The sequence below is a fragment of the Schistocerca serialis genome, chromosome 4, assembly GCF_023864345.2.
Source record: "Schistocerca serialis cubense isolate TAMUIC-IGC-003099 chromosome 4, iqSchSeri2.2, whole genome shotgun sequence".
NCBI lineage: Eukaryota > Metazoa > Arthropoda > Insecta > Orthoptera > Acrididae > Schistocerca > Schistocerca serialis.
This window is the reverse complement of record NC_064641.1, coordinates 562,592,063-562,609,172: the sequence shown is the minus strand read 5'-3', so window position 1 is coordinate 562,609,172 and position 17,110 is coordinate 562,592,063. Positions and strand designations below refer to the sequence as shown.

The following is a 17,110-nucleotide window of genomic DNA, read 5'->3' as shown; positions in this document are numbered from 1 at the left end:
TATTCCAAATTACATTGTTAGTGTCGATCATTAAAAAAATATGTTTATCTCCATCCCACTACTCCTAACATTCTGAGGTACTCACAATTTTCCAAAGAGTCTACAAAGCGAAAGAGTTTACAAACTTTCTTGACAAAAGAAGAATCTTTGCTAAAATATAACAGTATTTTGTAAATGAGTCCAGAAATAAATTTTATAATTATTGCCTGATTGTGAAATTAATAATAGGAATTGTACACTACTGGCCATTAAAATTGCTACACCACAACAATTATGTGCTACAGATGTGAAATTTAACCAACAGGAAGAAGATGCTGTGATATGCAAATGATTAGCTTTTCAGAGCATTCACACAAGGTTGGCACCAGTGGCGACACCTACAACGAGCTGACATGAGGAAAGTTTCCAACCAATTTCTCATACACAAACAGCAGTTGACCGGCGTTGCCTGGTGAAATGTTGTTGTGATGCCTCGTGTAAGGAGGAGAAATGCATACCATCACGTTTCAGACTTTGATGAAGGTCAGATTGTAGCCTATCACGATTGTGGTTTATCGTATCGTGACATTGCTACTCACGTTGGTCGAGATCCAATGCCTGTTAGCAGAATATGGAATCATTGGGTTCAGGGGGGTAATACAGAATCCCGTGCTGGATCCCAACGGCCTCATATCACTAGCAGTCGAGATGACAGGCATCTTATCCGCATGGCTGTAACGGATCATGCAGCCACGCCTCGATCCCTGAGTCAACAGATGAGGACGTTTGCAAGACAACAACCATCTGCACGAACAGTTCCATGACGTTTACAGCAGCATGAACTATCAGCTCGGAGACCATGGCTGCAGTTACCCTTGATGCTGTATCACAGGCAGGAGCACCTGCAATGGTGAACTCAACGACGAACCTGGGTGCACGAGTGGCGAAACGTCATTTATTCGGATGAATCCAGGTTCTGTTTACAGCATCATGATGGTCGCATCTGTGTTTGCCGACATCGCGGTGAACGCACATCAGAAGCATGTATTCGTCATTGCCATACTGGCGTATAACCCGGCGTAATGGTATGGGGTGCCACTGGTTACACGTCTCGGTCAACTCTTGTTCGCGTTGACGGCACTTTGAACAGTGGACATTACATTTCAGATGTGTTACGATCCGTGGCGCTACCCTTCATTCAATCCCTGTGAAACCCTACATTTCAGCAGGATAATGCACGACTGTATGTTGCAGGTCCTATACGACTGCTGCCCTGGCCAGCACATTCTCCAGATCTCTCACCAATTGAAAACGTCTGGCCAATGGTGGCCGAGCAACTGGCTCGTCACAATACTCCAGTCACTACTCTTGATGAACTGTGGTACCATGTTGAAGCTGCATGGGCAGCTGTACCTGTACACACCATCCAAGCTCTGTTTGACTCAATGCCCAGGCGTATCAAGGCCATTATTACTTCCAGAGGTGGTGGTTCTTGGTACTGATTTCTCAGGATCTATGCACCTAAATCGTGTGAAAATGTAATCACATGTCAGTTCTACTATAATATATTTGTCCAATGAATACCCGCATATCATCTGCATTTCTTTTTGGTGTAGCAATTTTAATGGCCAGTAGTGTAAGTAGCGTATGCCAGATATATCGTAATTTCAAATATTTTTAAAAGAAGAGTGATTTTAACTGCACGCACAGAATCCTAACAAACTGATTTCTTTTTACATATTTTTGTCCAAAACATAACACATTGTATACAAAAACATAAGAAGTTCATTCAGTTAAACATCTGATATGTTGTTCACCTATACAAGAATCAATAGCACACATGGTATCGGTTATTTCTAAAAAAAAAAAAAAAAAAGGTAATGTTAAAGGAGTGTGTCCTATTACGCCATGCTGGTCTCAAGATTGGTAAGGTGTTCAACAATGCTGGATGTACCCTCATAAAGTCATAAGTGGGAACATGTAATGCACCCAGGAACATTGTCAAACATGATCATTTTGGTGGTCCAGCTGTTATGGTGAGGGAGGTATAATGCTGCAGGGATGTACTGGTCTCCAAAATTTTGAATAAGGTACACTCGCTACTCAGTCTTATTGTGACACTATTCTCCTTCCTTGTGTGTGTATTTTCAGGAGTGCATTTTTATGCATGACAGTGTACAGCGGCATTGAACAGTGCAGATGGAGGAGCTTTTGGAATGAGAGGATATTTGGTGAATCAACCAGTTTCCATTTCCCCGACTTAAATCAAATCAAGCATGTTTAACGCCGACAACAAATTAAATATGTGCATTAGTGTATTGTTTAGTCTTGCCGTTAAAGGTTTGACTTTTCTTTGCGTATTTTTTCAGAAAACACGAAAAGATCGTAACTTCGCGAAGTCGTGCTTAGGCTTAAATTTTGTAAACGTGTTTGTTTCTTGTTTCACGGTAATTTAACTAGTTTCTCGGTAACAAATAAGTAAACTACCGTAAATAGCGTATAACTTCATTGTTTTAATACAGATTTCAGAAAAACAGCGTAACTTTATATCAGAAACTTGCCTATATACATTTGTTTATAGGCCTAATTCTCGTAACGTTTTTGGAGAATCAAAGTTAAAGTATCTCGTTTAATTGTCCTTTTTTTCATTCCATCGAGTGAAATATATAATAAATAGCGTATACCTTCGTTGTTTTAATACAGATCTCAGAAAAACAGCGGAATTTTAAATCAGAAACTTGCTTATATACATTTGTGAATAGGCTTAATTCTTGTAACGTCTTTTTTGATTTTCGGTAATTTAATTGATTTATTCTAGCTAAAGTATTATTTTTGCCATGAGTGAGAAGTGCCTGACTTGCCGTAGAATTGTTAGTTCCGGGGTTTGGTGTGATGGATGCAGTAGTTTTTTTCACTGGGGGGACTGCAGTGGCGTGGGTGTTGGGAAAGTGGATCAGGCTCATCAGTGGTTATGTAGAATTTGCAGCAGAGATAGGAAGATAGTGGAACAGGAGGGGAAAATTGCTGCCCTTCAGGCTGAGCTAGATCAGGCTAGGGAAGATCTGGACAGGTTAAGGAGGGAGAAGGGCAAAGAGAGGTGGGAAGTGGCAACAGGTAGCAGAAGGAATAGGCCTAGAACTAAGTCTGACAGTTTTGTGGTGAATGTCAAAAATAAGTTTGACCTGTTGCTTCAGTTAGAAACTGATGAGCCTCAAGCAGAGGTAGGTGTAGACAGGACACAACAAACTTTCAATAGGAAATTGAAAAAGAATGTAGGAAAGTCATCGAAAAGGAAGAAAGTTTTGTTGTTAGGCAGTTCTCATGCCAGAGGTGTAGGCCAACTTCTGCAGGAGGAATTAGGACCAGAATACCAGGTCACAAATTTTTTCAAACCAAGTGCTAGTCTGGATCAGGTGACAGAGGATTTAGGTTCACTCTGTAAAGAATTTACCAGGGAAGACACCGTGGTTATTGTGGGAGGGCCAGGGAACAGCATCGACAGAGATCCTGGGTACAGTATAGAGTGTGACCTGGTAAAGATTGCGTCAGCATCGAGACACACCAATGTTGAATTTGTATCTGTCCTGAGACGCCATGACCGGCCTCATTTGAACTCTTCTGTTGGGAGAGTTAATTTGGAGTTGGAACGGCTGCTTGGATCGGGTGCGGGGGCTCATATTGGTGTGGTTCCTGTTGATTATCTCAGTAGGTGGGACTATACCAGGTACGGCCTACATCTCAACAGGAAAGGGAAGGGGAAACTGGATGGGGTAATAGCAGGAAATTTAAGGGGGGGAGGCACTGCCATGAATGGTAAAATACCAGTGGTTACAGGTGTTGGAGCAGCACCTTTTTTAGGATAGGTAAGACAGAAAGATGTCAAGTTCTACGAGAGGTCAGGATTGAAACAAATCTTCAGTTTAGGAAAGAAATTAAACAGCACAATTCTAGCACATTGGATCACCAATCACAGCTATCAATTATAAATTTTCACCAATCACCAGAAATTTTATCTCCACCAAGTTGTATCTCAGTCCTAGGTAATTCCATTGATGAATTAAAGTCACCCAACCCAGTTGACATAATCTGCCTCTCTGAACACCATGTGACCACTGGTATAGGAACTAGGGCTAAGCACAATGAGAAATTCAGACAGGAGAGTACTGCAAATGTTAGAATAAGGAAAGGTTCTCATAAAAGTATAATTAAAAATAATGTAAGTATATTTCATCAAAATATTGGGAGTTTAAAGAATAAAGTAGATGAGCTTCTGGTTTGTTTAGAAGATTTAGAAGCTGAGAATGAAATAGATATACTATGCCTCTCTGAGCATCACATTGTTACTGATATGGATAAGGTAAATGTAAGTGGTTATAAGCTCTCTGCACATGTAATGAGAGAAAATATGGAGAAAGGAGGAGTTGCCATATATGTCAAAAGTTATCATTGTGCAAAAAGTATAGAAACAAAAAAGTTTTGTGTAGAGAAACATATAGAAGCATGTGCCTGTGAGCTTAAATTAAATAAAGGCACATTTATAATTGTAACTGTATATAGGTCCCCATCAGGAAATTTTCATCTATTTCTGAAAAATTTGGACTCCTTGTTGTGCTATCTGTCAGACAGGGGGAAGCAAATTATTATTTGTGGGGACTTCAATGTAGGTTCTCTGAAAGAGGGTAATAGGAAAAATGACCTTGAAGTATTACTCGGTTCTTTCAATTTGACACCCGTTATTGATTTTCCTACTCGGGTGGTAAAGGATAGCAGCTCACTGATAGATAACTTCTTTATAGACCAAGATAAGTTTAACCAGATAAATGCTCAGCCTGTTGAGAATGGTCTTTCTGATCATGGTGCACAGCTAGTTACAATATATGACATAGCTCCATTCAGCAATACTAAACAGTCCTCCAAAGTAGTACGTTCAGTCAACGATTTAACAATTGCAAATTTCAGGGAAAGCCTACAGCAGTTAGACTGGGATGAGGTGTACCGTGAACCTGATGCCAATTTAAAATATAATTTATTTCATGACATTTTTGTAAATGCATTTGAAAACTGCTTCCCCAAGAAAATAGTTAAATATACTCGTAAGAAACCTTGTAACAAACCATGGCTTACTAAGGGTATAAAAATATCTTGTAACCGGAAAAGGGAAATGTATCTGACAGCAAGAAAGAGTAGTGACCCAGATACTATCAAAAATTATAAAAACTACTGTGTTATATTAAGAAAAGTTATTAAAAAATCCAGGAGTATGTGTATCATGTCTGAAATCAGCAACTCTGATAATAAAATTAAAACAATTTGGAATATTATTAAAAGTGAAACAGGTCAACCAAGAGCAGAGGGAGACAGTATTACCATCAAATTGAATGAAAACTTTACAAACAAAAAGTCAGAAGTTGAAAATATTTTTAATAATCATTTTCTAAATGTTGTGGATATAGTAGGATCCAGGTGTTCATTAGAAGATGCTAGGCTGTTAATGGAAGAGGCCATACCTATGCAATTTGATACAATTGAAATCTCACCCACTTCTCCCTCTGAAATTAGGAAAATAATAAACTTGCTTAAAAGCAAAAACTCACATGGAATTGATGGCATTTCCAGCAAAATACTAAAAGCTTGTTCTCAACAGATAAGTAAGATTCTCAGCCACCTGTGTAATAGCTCTCTGGAACAGGGCATTTTCCCTGATAGACTGAAATATGCTATTGTTATACCTTTGCATAAAAAGGGGGATAGATCTGATGTCAACAATTACCGTCCAATCTCCCTTCTAACAGCTTTATCCAAAATTTTTGAGAAAGTAATGTATTCAAGAGTAGCTTCACATATCTGTAAAAATGAAGTACTAACAAAATGTCAGTTTGGTTTCCAGAAAGGTTTTTCAACAGAAAATGCCATATATGCTATCACCAGTCAAATTTTGAATGATCTGAATAACCGAACACCTCCCATTGGGATTTTTTGTGATCTCTCAAAGGCTTTTGATTGTGTAAATCATGAAATTCTGCTAGACAAGCTCAAGTATTGTGGCATGAGTGGGACAGTGCACAAATGGTTTAATTCGTACCTAACTGGAAGAGTGCGGAAAGTTGAAATAAGTAGTTCTCGTAACATGCAAAGATCAGCACATTCCTCAAACTGGGGAACCATCAAGAATGGGGTTCCACAAGGGTCAGTCTTGGGTCCTTTGTTGTTCTTATTATATATTAATGACTTGCCATTCTATGTTCATGAAGAGGCAAAGTTAGTTCTCTTTGCTGATGATACAAGTATAGTAATCACACCTGAGAAACAAGAATTAACTGATGAAATTGTCAATACTGTCTTTCAGAAAATTACTAAGTGGTTCCTTGTAAACGGACTCTCACTGAATTTTGGTAAGACACAGTACATACAGTTCCGTACAGTGAATGGTATGACGCCATTAATAAATATAGACCTTAATCAGAAGCATATAGCTAAGGTAGAATATTCCAAATTTTTAGGTATGTCCATTGATGAGAGATTAAATTGGAAGAAACACATTGATGATCTGCTGAAACGTTTGAGTTCAGCTACTTATGCAATAAGGGTCATTGCAAATTTTGGTGATAAACATCTTAGTAAATTAGGTTACTACGCCTATTTTCACTCATTGCTTTCATATGGCATCATATTTTGGGGTAATTCATCACTGAGGAATAAAGTATTTATTGCAAAGAAGCGTGTAATCAGAATAATAGCTGGAGTCCACCCAAGATCATCCTGCAGACATTTATTTAAGGATCTAGGGATATTCACAGTAGCTTCTCAGTATATATACTCTCTTATGAAATTTGTTATTAACAACCAAACCCAATTCAAAAGTAATAGCAGTGTGCATAACTACAATACTAGGAGAAAGGACGATCTTCACTATTCAAGATTAAATCTAACTTTGGCACAGAAAGGGGTGAATTATACTGGCACTAAAGTCTTTGGTCACTTACCAAATAGTATCAAAAGTCTGACAGATAACCAACAAGTATTTAAGAAGAAATTAAAAGAATTTCTGAATGACAACTCCTTCTACTCCATAGAGGAATTTTTAGATATAAATTAAGAAAAAAAATATTAAAAAAATAAAAAAATAAAAATAAAAAAACACAAAAAAATAAAGTTGTTATATTAACTTAAGTATGTTGTTAAATTAACCTAATTATGTCATGTATTGGAAAATTTGACTCGTTCCACATCATTACGAAATATCGTATTCATGATCCATGGAACTAGTATTAATCTAATCTAATCTAATCTAATCTGTCTGAGATGCATTGGCAAGACATATGGTACCCAACATGTCCACATGCACCAGTGATCATCCAGCAGCTGTCAGATGCGCTTGTGGTGGAATGGAAACCCTACATGAGAACTCCTTATCAACCTCATGACGAGCATGGGAGCACATCACATAGCTGTCATCCTTGGTAATCACATGTCCTACCTTTGTGATGTCCAGGGCACCATCATGAATCTTGGTGACTTCAATTAATTATTGTCTTTGAATAAAAATATCATTTATGTTCATCTCATTGTTATGTTTTTCAGTCACTTTCTGTACTATACTGTATCAGTTCTTTCTTTATATAATACAAGTTTCATCAAGCTATATCAGTTGGCGATGACACATATCATGAAAGTTATTTTCATCCTTAAGTTTTGCACACCAGTGTAGTTGAAACAATAGCTTGCACAACAAAATACTGTAACACATACAAATCTGTAGACTTAAAACAAAAGTCATGCAATATATTCCATCATGAATAAGGAAACTTGTATATTGAAGAAAGGATGAAATTCTAAATATCAGAAAGGAAATTAGAAGGACAATTGGAATAGCAGTAGACACACTATGTTTATCAGAACATCACATGGAAATCACTGAAATTGACAAGATTCCTCTATAGCGATAATATCATACTAGTGTAAACAGAAGCAAGAAAATGACGAGTAATTATGTGTAAGAAAATTTTCTACAGGCCCTACAATCTATAGTTTAACATATATTGTGTCCTTGGATGCTATGCTGTAGTGCTGGATCTGAAAACACAAGATTGTGGTAATACTGGGACTTCAGAAGGTAGCAGCAGGGATTATCACCAGTGTCATTGGGCAGCTGGAGAAAGTTCTGAAGATTCATTATTTGTGCAGGCTTCTATCTGATCATACTGTGCATGGACACTTTAGAGTTTTCAATTTACAGCTTTGGATTGTTTCCCACATTAAGGTCCACTGATGATTGAAGGTCATAGATATAGGAAACTTGTTCTTATTTACAACTACCTTTATGTGATTTCCACAAAGTAAAGGAAAATAGTAAATGGTTTATCTGACAGTGGCAGTTAGTGTAAGACCCAAAGAAATGACACCTCATAGATAAGATTATTAAAAACCTAATGATTTACTGCTGAAGCATTTTTTTAAATGTCCCAAAGTTGGACATGCTCCAAAAATAAAGTGGAGCTTATATAATACTAGGTACAAAATGCTGGTTAAAATCTGAAATTAACAGTAGTGAGATTTTTGCATAAATCTGAGTGTATATTGAAGGGATGTCATACTAGAAATGGAAGTGGTGTGTTTTTCCTAGCAGACAATGAAGTCAAATCCACTGAGATAGATATTCAAGCTGTATGTGAGATTATCTGGGCAAGGCTCAGTATCATGGGTGGCCATCAACATATAACTGCTTCTCTATATTAGCCACCTAGTCACTTATCTGACGAGCATTCCTTGCTTAGCAAATGTCCAGGTAAAATATTACAATATTATTCCTACTGAACCTCTCGGTGTGGTGTTATGTTTACCTGACTTCCTGGATTGGCCTCAGGTAATGTGGAGATGCTTGTCAAGCTGCCACAGAGAAATTATTCTCCCAGAACGATTGACCTCTGGTGATGTGGAGGTTGCTGTGGAGATAATTATTCTCGCTGCATTTCAGGCCAACATGTTGTCACCCTGTAGTACTGTTGGTGGCCCAGGCCTGTAACAAGGTGATTGTAGGATTGACCCTACTTTGGGTAGAAGGAACTTGCACACTGCCAGATTCTGTCCCACAAAAGCAGAATTTCAATGTCTTTTTGCAGCAGCCGAGCTAAATACAGCATCAGGAGGCACAATAGCTTTCAGCATTCAATTCTGCACCCTCTGCAGTGTCGAGATGTGTGAATCAGCATTCTTTCTCAAACCACAGCTGCATACTATAGCACTGGGTTTGGGTTTATTTGGGGGGAAGGAAACCAAACTGCAAGGTCATTGGTCTCATAGGATTAGGGAAGGAAGGGGAAGGAAGTCGGCTGTGTCCTTTCAGAGGAACCATCCCGCATTTGCCTGAGGCAATTTAGGGAAATCGCAGAAAATCTAAATCAGGATGGCTGGACGTGGGATTGAACCGTCATCCTCCTGAATGCGAGTACAGTGTGCTGACCACTGCACCACCTCACTCAGTGCTATAGCACTGGTCTGACCAGTGTTAGAGCATAAAGCCATGACGCAGAGGCAGCAACAGCTGTGGATTAAGAAGGGGATACAGGATGTGGAGATGCCAGAGCTCTGCTATGTTATATATATGTGGGGTCCAGGTGAGCGTTCCATCAAGGATCTCCCTGAAGTATTTTGCAGTCTTTGTCCATGGAATGGAGCCTCCCACGATGTTGACAAGTGTCAGATCTGGTGGCAGATTCCTTCAGGTGAAGGCTACTGCTTGGCTCTTGGCTGCATTGAACTTAGTTGCCACTTCATCGCTTCTTTTCCAATTGCATCATACCTGACTTGCAGGTAGCATCTCATTGTTTGGACATTTATGCTGCAAGTGAACAGCAATGTATAATCATCACAAAGGGCCTACTGTACATGCACCAACTGTGGTGACAGCAGAGTATAGGGAGTACAGCAAAGTGCTAAGTATAAATCCATGCGATACCCACTCATGTATCCGGAGTTGAGTGGATGACCCATCATCTGCCCTCACATAGAAGGTCCTCTCAGCAAGGCAGGACTGAAGGAGGACCATGTGTGATGTCAGTATCCTGTGCACAAAGAGTTTGTACGTGAGGCCATTATGCCATACAGGATCGAAAGCCCTGTAGACACCGAGGAGCACTACCCCAAGGTACTTCCTTGTTACCAGTGCCCTCATCGCTGGTTTCACCAGTCACAACCGCTAGGGAGAGGTGGAGAGGTCTCTCTAAAACCCAGACTATTTGTCTCATATGATACTCTCTTGCATGACATGTAGCATCAGCTTCCTAGTGTACAGTCTCTTGAAACCCTGAGAGGGACAGGAGTAGGCTGACAGGCCAGTACCTGGCTACCTGGTGTGGTTCCTTGTCAGATTTCAGGATAGTTACCACTTCCGCGTGTTTCCATGCAGAGGGGTAGACATCCGACCAAAGTATCTGATTGAAAGCATCAGCTAATGGCTGATGGAATCACAGTGGAAGGTTCTTCAGCAGGTGATTGTTGATGCTGTCACTGCCTCCTGCTCTCCTGGCATTCAGAGAATGAAGTTGAGATGCGATTTCTTCCTTTGTGATTTGGCTGTATGTCATATTCTTCTACCCTGGCAGCCAGAAAGGTGGACAGTTGCTCTTCAGTCTGGCAGCTGTGTTTCTCATTGATGACATCGGCCACCATCATGAAGTTTTCTATGAATGCATCAGCTAGTAGTACACTTGTCTTACCATCTGGCTCACAGATAACGTCATGGCCAACCTGCAGCAACGGAATGCAATGTGGCACAGGAAGCTTTTTGTGACTCTCCAGGTACTGCCATTACCAGAGTTTAGGGTGGACACAGTGTCTGCCCAAACTTGGTTCCTGTGCTCCTCTACAGCTGTCTTATTCTCCTGCCTCATGCAGTAAACCCAGTGTTTCATGTCTGGTTGGCGAGTGAGCTGTCATTTATGGAACAGCCATTTCTTCTCAGTGGTTGTCACTAGTATGAGGGGCAGCAGTTGGTGTGAGAAGTCTCATGGTCATTGTGGTGACCTCAGAGTGGCTGTATCTTTAACTATTCTGCAGTTGAAGAAGTCTAGCACTATGTCAGCCTCCTCTTCCCCTGGGTCAGGTGCATTGTCCAGTAGGTCTATCACTTCTGTTTGGTAGCACTCACTGTTCATGCTACGGCAACTTGGATGGCTGGCAGGTAGCATAGCTCTAGTCACATCCATGTGGAAGATCACAGGGGCAACGTCATATAACAGGATGTTTCTTGTCATAGCAGTAGTAAATTTCCCAATGCCCTTCAAGAAGGGAGGGGGAGGATATTGAACACATCTGACAGGCCTCTGTTGTCTGGAAAGATATGGAGCGTTCAAAAGGATACAGGGTTACAGGACCATTCCAGTGTGCTGAGCCCATTGTAACTGGTAAGGGGTGACTTCCATTCCATGTTCTTTGCACTAAAATCACTGGCAATGAAAAGTCACCCCCATACACAGCAGAGAGTTGAAGCCCATGTACTGGAGCAGTCCCTTTGGCTGTCGACAGAATGTGATGAAGAAAATCTGTTCAGTGGTAGTGTTGGCAGCCACCCTGTGGCTTCCAGTGTGGCAAGCACTGACAGTATGAGTTGATGGTGCCACAGTTTGGTTTTGATGTAGACTGATGTGCTGCCTCTTGTTGTTAACCTGTCAGTAAAGTAGGAATTACACTGACCCTGGGTTAAGGAAGGTTTCCTTTACTGTAGGAGCTTACAAAATTTTCCTTGCTGTGGCCAGAGATTAAATGTATAGATTGTTAAACCATGTACATAGCTGTTATTCATGGTGCATCTAGTTTCTTGCAGCACTGGCCTAGGGGACTGCCATGAGTGTGTTGACAAGGATTGTAAGTTGATGCATAAATTGGTTCAGTGACTGCAAGAGTGATTTGAGCTCATTTGTGTTCTGTCTTGGGACAGCAGCAGCTGTGGCAGCTACCTCCAGTGCTGGGGTGGCAGGTTGTGACTGGGTGACTGCTACTGGCTGAGAAACACGCTTCATGGTCTTTGGTGATTCTTTTAAATGTCTTGAAGCTTAAAGCAATAGTCAGTTCAGAATGGTGGAAGACAACTCTAACTAGGCTGAAAGCCTAAACTTCCATAGTCAAGATATGGAACTCACTGCCAGATTTTGGCTGGACTGTCCCACCATATCCACCATACACAACAGAACCTGATGTAGCACCTTCAGGTGACAAATATTTTCCAAGCTCATAAGCTATTGTCAAAGCTGTAAGACAGTGGCTAGCCTCAGTTGGCTCAAGTCTTTATGAGTTCAGCATGCTGGCTATTATTCACCATTAGCAAAGATGGTGGTGAATATGTGGGAAAACAGCGGGATGTAGCTGAAATACTACTACTTTTAACTGTGTTACTGTACTGGTGAATCTGCTGTAGTTTCCATTAAAATCAGTTTTTTAATGATCCTGGTATTCATTCATCAGGTACCTGCAATAAGAATGCTTTATTAAGTGGATAGCAACAATTTTGCAGAGGCATCTTCAAACTCCCTGGATTTCTATCTCTTATTTCCTACCTCAGTGCACTTCTTCTTTAATGGTATTTGTTTTTAATAATAAAATTCAGTTTCCCCTGAACTGTGATCTATGCACCACAAGACAAGACAAACAAGTAAATTTCATGCTGACCTAGCTTTCTAATCTAAAATTCAAAGTGAAGTTCTGTATTTTGGTGCAAAGGTGTTTGACTGGCACCCATCTGAAGTAAAGCAAGAATTTAAAAATCCCAATAAATTGAAAAAAATTAAGAATATTGGTACTTTATTTGACACACCACCTACAAATTATTTCATTGTATAGATTCATAGACTGAAGATTACTGGTACCAGCACTATTAGTAACAGTGCAATGTCTTATTTTGCCGGATATAAATTGATAAAGTATGCACTCTGTGATAAAATGGGTATCAGGAATATTGTTCCTATCAGACATCACTCAGAAAACTAGAATTTTTGCTGAAAAGTGAAGAACAACCAATTGTTGGTGTGGCACTTCTTTCAGCTTTCTTTTATTAAAATAAAATGTATTCTTAAATGATTTACTTTATAAAACAATAGAAAAGGTTAGATTATATATAAAAACAAAGATGAGGTGTTTTTATATATAATTTATATATATAATTTATATATATTTTATATATAATTTTTCCCACGTGGAATGTTTCCATCTATTATATTGAAAAGGTTAGATTGCTATTTGTCACATAGAAGAGGTGTTGAGTGGAAGACAGGCACAATTAGAAAGACTATTAGGTCTGTTCAGCTATCAGATACAGAAACTCACACACATGCACGGCCACCATCATCTATGGGCTGAGCATGCCACCTAACATGATGTTCTTAAATTTGATAACTGTTTTACACCCTGTACCATGAGGATTATTCCCACCAGTAGCACCTTTTCTCAAGTGCACAGGTGAGAAATCCCCCCCAAAACATATCTTTTGGTCATGTAACACCTTTGGCCTCAACCTTTGCTAGTCCATGTCCTCCATCTCCTGTCTACTGTCTTTCCTACTCCTGCTCAATCCTCACATATGCCTTCTATACTCTGAGTGAACCTGCATAGTCCTTCCCCTTCTCTACTTCTCTCTTCTCCCCCTTTTGCCATTACAGCAAAACCTCGCATTGCTGCACCAACCCCACCAGATCACTGCACATGCCTACAGGCAGTACTAGCATCATCCTCCATCCATACCCTCCTATCCTTCACCATCTCCATCCTATGCCTCATCTCTAGCCCCTACTACCTATCCCAGCAAAATCCTGCCATCTCAGATGTAGTTGCAGTCAGGCCTTAGTGCCTGGAGATGACAGTGGCCGTGTGTGTGAGCTGTGCGTGTGTGAAATTGTGTGAGTGTCTTTGTCTAGTGAAAGGTTAAGTCCAACAGCTGAATATATCTAACAGTATTTTTCAGTGTGCCTGTCTGCCATCCAACACTTACTCTATGTGGTGAGTAGCAGCTTAACTTTCTCTACTGGTGTTATTCAATCTTAGATTTTCCATTGTTTGAAACTCTGTAACACCTATACATAAAAGAAAACAATAACATTCTGTAGTAAAATAATTTATTAAATACTAGATTAATGGGATCACAGCTCAGACAAACTTCTCAAAGAAGTTTTCAAAATATTTACAAAATTCACTCTTCACATAAATAATGAACACAACAAGCATAAGTCCAATGTCACTATATAAAGTAAAAGTTTTAGGCAGCTTCTGGGTATACAGTGACATTTAGGAATATTATCACAAGGAATCTGCCTTTTTTCATGCAAAATTATGCTGGTGAAATGCTGAAGCTATTTTATAGCTTAGTTCGTAATGCTCTTATTGCCTTCAAAATCAACAGGAGGATTAACTATATGATATTTAATAGTGCTCCTGTTGTTGTTATGTTTGCAGTTTTGTTGCACTGCCACTGAATTTGTTACTATTTGTTCACTTATTTCATTTTTTTTCCTTCGCCTCCAATATATGCACATGAACCATGCAGCTGTTGGCACAAGAACCATGATTACAGGAATCAGAAAGAGAAGATGGACAGACCCATCAACTCCTTGCCCAAGAACAGGATCTGAAAGAAACATCAGTATTTAATAAAGTTAGTCATATAATAACTGCTCAACCTTAAGGTTTACATATGACAAGTTCTATTTTTTCTAACAACTTTATGTGAAAAGATTATTTATGAGGTCTTCATATACTGATTACTATGACTGTTCACATTCTGTTCAGTGCTGCGGCCCTGTAATTTTGTCCATTGGTCATGTTGGCATTAACTGTGTAATCAGGAGGTCAAAACCCTCCAAAAATCATCTACAATCGATTCAAACAAATTTTCACTCTTATTTTCAGTTTACAAGAAGTTGTTTGTCTAGTGTTACATTTCAGGTCTTCATCTTTATTCGATTGTTCAATTAGTATAGACATTTATAATATGAAGAATATCTTTTATATCAAGCTATACTAATGTCTATGTGATATACACAATCAGATCAGTCATAAAAGTTATGGAACTCTCTTATGTGTAAGACCTTTTCTTCAAAGCTGTGGGTTTCTTGAAGTGTCAGAATCTCAACTTACACTGCAAAAACTGTTTGCTGTTTGGAGGGTACTTCCAGTTTTAAAACGGGCATATGGTTAATTTTCAGTTGAAGTGAGAATGTGTTTTATTACTTTTAAAAGCCCAATTCTGTAGCTCATTTTAAGTTTCAATTTGCATTTATGCTTGTTGGGGGTGTATTCCAGTGCAAATGTGCATAATTGGTAACATCCATGAGTATTGGGAGTATGTTGGTCAGCATGAACTGCAGCTGTGACATTTCATCATCAGCTGATGTGGCTCAAGCTTTATTATATACCATTGCATACCTGTGTGTTTACAAAGGCAATACATACCATTGAAGCATTTGATTGTGACCAGCTTATCGGTGCCAGACACATGGGACCCACTGTCTCATACAGGCACTGTGCTTCTCATGTGCTACTATGTCAAGGAACTACTGTGAGTACCTTAACTCAGGGAAGACTGCCACTGCCAGAGTTCATCTACTGCGGGAAACAATTGTTGCTGACAAGGGTCATTGTTGATTATCATGGATTGTAGTACTGGATAAATGAGCAACAATACGATAGACTGATTTCTTCTGGGTGGGCACCACAGCCTTGCTAAATTCAAACAAAGAAATATTTCCAGCACGTTGTTTAGTAAAAGTAAATTATTTGTGTAGTCCTATGGGTCAGTGTTGCACTTTGGCTCATTTTCAAGGCCACTGAATAATAAACAGTCAGAAACCACACAATGCAACTCTTCACAGTCCAACCACATATGTAGACATCGTGTGGGTCCGCGATGTTGTCTTCACTTGGCTCACCTGGCTGAAGACTGTAATGAACTCATAAATAGACTTGGATCCTTTGTAGCTATGACGAGATGGTTATGGCTTTATGGTGTTTAATTATTTCATGGATTTCCAACACTCGTCCAAAGCCAATTTTCTGCTGTTCAATAGCTGGCCGCGGTGGCCTTGCGGTTCTGGCGTTGCAATCCGGAACCGCAGGACTGCTACGGTCGCAGGTTCGAATCCTGCCTCGGGCATGGGTGTGTGTGATGTTCTTAGGTTAGTTAGGTTTAAGTAGTTCTAAGTTCTAGGGGACTTATGACGTAAGATGTTGAGTCCCATAGTGCTCAGAGCCATTTGAACCATCTGCTGTTCAATGGACAATCATTATCATTGATCTGATGTCAGCAAACTGAATTGCATTATGGAACCATCATGGTTGATAAGTGTGCTCTTGTGTGCTGGCTACTCTTCTGTTTACAACAAACTGTCCTCCACTGTTATTTTGATAATGTGTGTTGACCATATGATGAGTGAAGATCAAAATTATTGAAACATAATACAAACTATTAATGTAACAGATTTTGGGTATTTTAATATGTCTCTTTTTTAATTATTTACAGATTGTTGAGAACTGCCTGTTGGAAAGTTCCTTTAGACAGTTGGCTGGGCTATTGAAGGAAACTAACATTGCACATTACTCAGTTTTTGAACCTAATGGAAGTTCTAAACCAGAAGCTTGGTTCAGACAATTCTGTGATACTAATTTCTTGACCTTTTCTACTGGATGGAGAATATTAGAGGCCCCCTCAACAGATCAGGTGTGGACAACACCAAGGAAGTTACTACTTGCATAGCAGAGTATGTGTGGTGCGCACATGGGGACCTTTTTAGGTTAGAGGAATTCTTGTGTATTGTCAAAGATGAATCAGTTGCCAAATTTGAAGATGGATCAGCCACATTTTTCTCAGAGGAGAATATTCATCTTTATACACTGTAAAGAGAAAAATTTGTAAGGTGATATCAGTAAACTGCAGGAAGTCTATTTTGAGATCCCACAGTTAGTATTGCTAGTTCAAGGTGATACTGTCCACGTATTATTAGGAAGAAAGTTAACTGAAACCAAAAGGAAACAATAATGAAAACCTAAATTTGGACTGGATTATATACTGCTAACCACTAAAATTGCAGCACCAGAAATGTTACCAAATAACAAAATTTTACTTAATGTGTGTATACAGTATGGACGGAAG

At 39.4% G+C, this 17,110-nt stretch overlaps 1 protein-coding gene across 3 annotated transcripts in view; it reads right to left on the bottom strand.

The window, feature by feature from the left end:
- Nucleotides 1-14,064: 14,064 nt before the first annotated feature.
- Nucleotides 14,065-17,110, bottom strand: part of LOC126475302 (uncharacterized) — a 131,450-nt gene continuing 128,404 nt past the window's right edge. For 2 of the 3 annotated variants that reach the window (XM_050103066.1, XM_050103068.1), the window contains exon 6: nucleotides 14,065-14,590. In XM_050103066.1, coding sequence (XP_049959023.1) covers nucleotides 14,328-14,590 — 263 coding nt within the window. In that variant the 3' untranslated portion in view covers nucleotides 14,065-14,327. The remainder of the gene's footprint in view (nucleotides 14,591-17,110) is intronic. The other variant, XM_050103069.1, reaches the window with a different exon arrangement.